At 54.2% G+C, this 3,575-nt stretch overlaps 1 protein-coding gene across 1 annotated transcript; it reads right to left on the bottom strand.

The window, feature by feature from the left end:
• Window positions 1-356: 356 nt before the first annotated feature.
• Window positions 357-2,437, bottom strand: Arl4d (ADP ribosylation factor like GTPase 4D). Its single transcript, XM_059269743.1, has 2 exons — window positions 2,353-2,437; window positions 357-1,582 (listed from the first exon to the last, which is right to left on the bottom strand). The coding sequence occupies exon 2, from the start codon at window positions 1,475-1,477 to the stop codon at window positions 872-874; it is 606 nt and encodes a 201-aa protein (XP_059125726.1). The 5' UTR covers window positions 1,478-1,582; window positions 2,353-2,437; the 3' UTR covers window positions 357-871.
• Between the last annotated feature and the right edge of the window lie 1,138 nt (window positions 2,438-3,575).

Below are 3,575 nucleotides of genomic sequence, written 5' to 3'. Positions count from 1 at the left end.
GGGTACTGATAGACCTAAGAGCAGACAGACTTCCCACAGGTAGACCACAGGAGCAGCTGGTCTCAGAAGCAAGGACCAGAGGAGGTGAGAAGTCAGAAAGGAGCCATGACCCCTAAAACTAGATCAGGCAGCAACAGCCTTAGGGGTTTTCAATTACCTGCAGAATTTGTACTGGCCACCCCATAAGTACACAGTCTAATTTGTCAGTGTTTGTCAGTTCAGGAGAAGCAGTCCCCCTCCCCCAACGCTCCATGTACATCCCGAACTCTCCATAGGGCTACGTAAGTGAGAAGAAATTGCCAGATCAAAACATGAGCTAGAATCATCCAACTTTAATAACTTATAGGCAAATGCTAAAAAACAGTAATAGAGAGGACACACAAGCTTATAAAAAGGGGTGGGGATCTACAAACTGGGGGGGAGGGGACTCTTGGCACTTTCACAGACACCAAAAGATTGTGACTAGAAGAGCAGCTGAGGAGACCCCTCCCCCAACCGTGGGGCGAGAGGAGGTGTTCTCCATTCATCCCAAATGCATTCTCTGGGCAACTCTCTGTGCACCCTCCCCCTGCAAAAAATAAAAATACACATCCAAATAAAACGCTAGGGAAGGAAACCGAGAACCAGGGTCGAGGTAGAGTCAGCATTTACATGTATGTCTCCGCTCTTGCAGCCTCTACCCTCTAGAGGTGAGGAGCACAGAAGACGCTTCATCTCCCCTCCCCCACGTGGCACCGAATCAGGACCCCCTCCCCATGCTCCTTCAGTCCTTTGAGGTGGAGAGGTCCAGCACCCAGGCTGGCTGAGAGGTCACGGGCCCTGCCTATCATCTGTACTGACCCCTAGTAGGTAGGGTAGGGGCAGTCTCGGGTCACCGTCTCTTCTTGCTTGCCCGAGGTGCTTTCTTCCTCTTCAGAATCATCTCATACAGACGCTCCAGTCCTGGCTGCAGGCCCAGCCCGTCCACGGCACTGCAGCCCTGCACATGGGTGAGCGTGGCGGCTGCCAGCTCCCGGACTGCCAGCCTCTTCTCCACCTCCGCCGCACTCAGCGCCCCGGGCTGGTCCTGCTTGTTGGCCAGCACCAGCACTGGCACCCCCTGGTTGTCTGAGGCCTTGCTGATCCGGTGTAGCTCCACCTTGGCCTCCTCTAACCTTTCGGTCTCGGCAGAGTCCACCACAAACACCAGTCCATCTGTCCGGCGGGTGTAGGAGCGCCACAGCGGCCGCAGCTTCTCCTGACCCCCAACATCCCACACCTGGAAAGTGATTCCACGGGACCCCCCCAAGGGCACTCGGATCTTCTCAGTGTTGAAGCCCTTGGTGGGGACACTCTGGACAAACTCCTTGAACTTGAGGCGGTAAAGAAGGGAAGTTTTCCCAGCTGAGTCCAACCCAATGACCACAACATGTAGGGCCTGAAAGTGGGGTAAAAAGGATGAGGCTGTGGGTGCCATGTCAGTCAAGTGGTTCCCCATGGCGAGCTAGGGTGCAGGGTGGACCTAAGGAGCAGGTCTGGGGCTCCAGTAGAGGCCAGGAGGAGGAGGAGACCTTGAAACGGCAGGTAGCACAAACTGGGTTATCTAAACAAGGAAAAGTCAAGAGAGAAAAAAAAAAAAAAGAACCGTTTAGAATAAACATCAATTTGCCGCTTCTGGATCCTTTCCTAAATCAACATCCCACCCTTCTAAAAATCCCTTTTATTAAAAAAGGCTGTTAGGTGCCTCTTTTTCCACATTAAAAAATGATTTTGTGCATGTATAAGCCACACACAGCTTGGGTGTGGGAGTCAGGACAAGTGAGTATGTGGGTCTCAGGGATCTAATGGGGTCCTCAGGCTTTAGGGCAGGCGCTTCTAACCGCTCACATCTCACGTGTCTTCCTTCTTCCCCTTTTCTTAACCAAAAAAAAAAAAAAAAAAAAAAAAAGCTACAGGTGTAACACAGGCGTCCTCCTGCCCAAGGGGCCCTAGGAGAGGTCCCAGGCCAGAGAAACCCTCAGGGGCTATGATCCTCGAGGGTGCGGGATCCTGCGGGCTAGATCCCGCGGAAGGTCGTTTTACTGCGCCTCTCCCAGCTTGAGGAGTGGAAGCAGACGCTATGACCTCCGTTCCCCGGAGGAGAATCCTCGCAGGAGGGAGACGGTCGGGCAGTGTGCCCGAAGAGCGAGCCCCGACCCTGTCCGGCTCCCACACGCCCTCCGCAAACCCACACCGCCGACACGCCCTCGGGGGCTGTGAGCGCCATCCCCACGGTCCTGCCACTGTCCTGCCTGCCTTCCTCCCGTTGCCGCCACCGGCTCCCCCAAACCCCGCAAGCCGGAGGCCCTGCACCGCCCGGACACCCCCCTTTACCTTCAGTCAGCCGCACTCCCCGCCAGCGACGCGGACCGGAGCCCCGCACGCCGCGTTCCATCCACAGCGGACCTGGCGGCGCCGCCGCTCAGGTTGAGCATTAAAAACCCTCTCGTGACGTCACACGACGCGGACCAATCAGCGTCCCCCAGGCGGAGCCTGGCACGGAGCGAGCCGGGCTCTGCAGCCCCATCCTGGGGAGGGACGCTCGCTCTCTCCGGAACCGCTTTATTTAATCTTTTTCTACCTTATTCCAGTATTTGGAAGAGAGCCTGGAATTCATCAGGGCTGATAGGTGGGAAGGACCGAAGGAACAGGCGTGGCCGCGTCTGACGAGAGCAGGGAGAGGAACGTCTTACCACTGACACCACCCTTTCCCGCAGACAGAGCTGCTGACCCCACCAGTCTTCTCCCTCTACCTAAGGGTCTGCTCCGAGAGATGCTGACAAGTTTGGAATCTTTCCTCATTCAGTCGTCTTCTAGCATTCTGCGTCCAGTTTTCAACACAGTGTTTCCCTGGAACCCGCACACAGCTGATTCATAGTACTAAGCCCGTTACAGAGGCAGGGTCTCACGTAGCCCATTGGCTCTGAACTTATTTTGTAGCAAGGACGACCTTGAACTCCTGAGCCTCCTACTTCTACCTCCCAAGTACTTTTTCTTTTTTTTTTTTTTTTTTGGTTTTGGTTTTTGGAAACAGGTTTCTCTATGTAGCCCTGGCTGTTCTGGAACTTGGCGCTGTAGACTAGGCTGTCCTCGAACTCACAGATATCTGCCTGCCTCTGCCTCCCAAGTGCTGGGATTGAAGGCATTCGCAATCACTGCCCTGCTCTACCTGATATTTTTATTGTTGTTTACGTGTTTATGTGTGTGTCGATATATGCCACGTGTGTTCAGCGGGTGTCGGATCCCCAGGAACGAGAATTATAGACAGTGGTGAGTGCCTGACATGTGTGCTGGGAACTGAACCTGGGTCCTCTGGAAGAATAGTAAGTGCCCTTAACCACTGGGCCAACACTTCAACCATTTGGGGGGTGGGGGCGGGGTTGTTTGGTTGGGTTTTGTTTTGTTTTCAGATAGGATCTTTCTATATATCCCTAGATATCCTTGAACTCACTATGTAGACCAGGCTGGCCTCAAACTCAAAGATCCACCTGCCTCTGCCTTGGAATGCTGAAAGGCATCGGGCATCATACCCAACTGCTCTGTTTTGTGTGTCTTGG

Source organism: Peromyscus eremicus, chromosome 8a, assembly GCF_949786415.1.
Source record: "Peromyscus eremicus chromosome 8a, PerEre_H2_v1, whole genome shotgun sequence".
NCBI classification, from domain to species: Eukaryota; Metazoa; Chordata; class Mammalia; order Rodentia; family Cricetidae; genus Peromyscus; species Peromyscus eremicus.
This window is presented reverse-complemented; position numbering and strand designations above follow the sequence as displayed.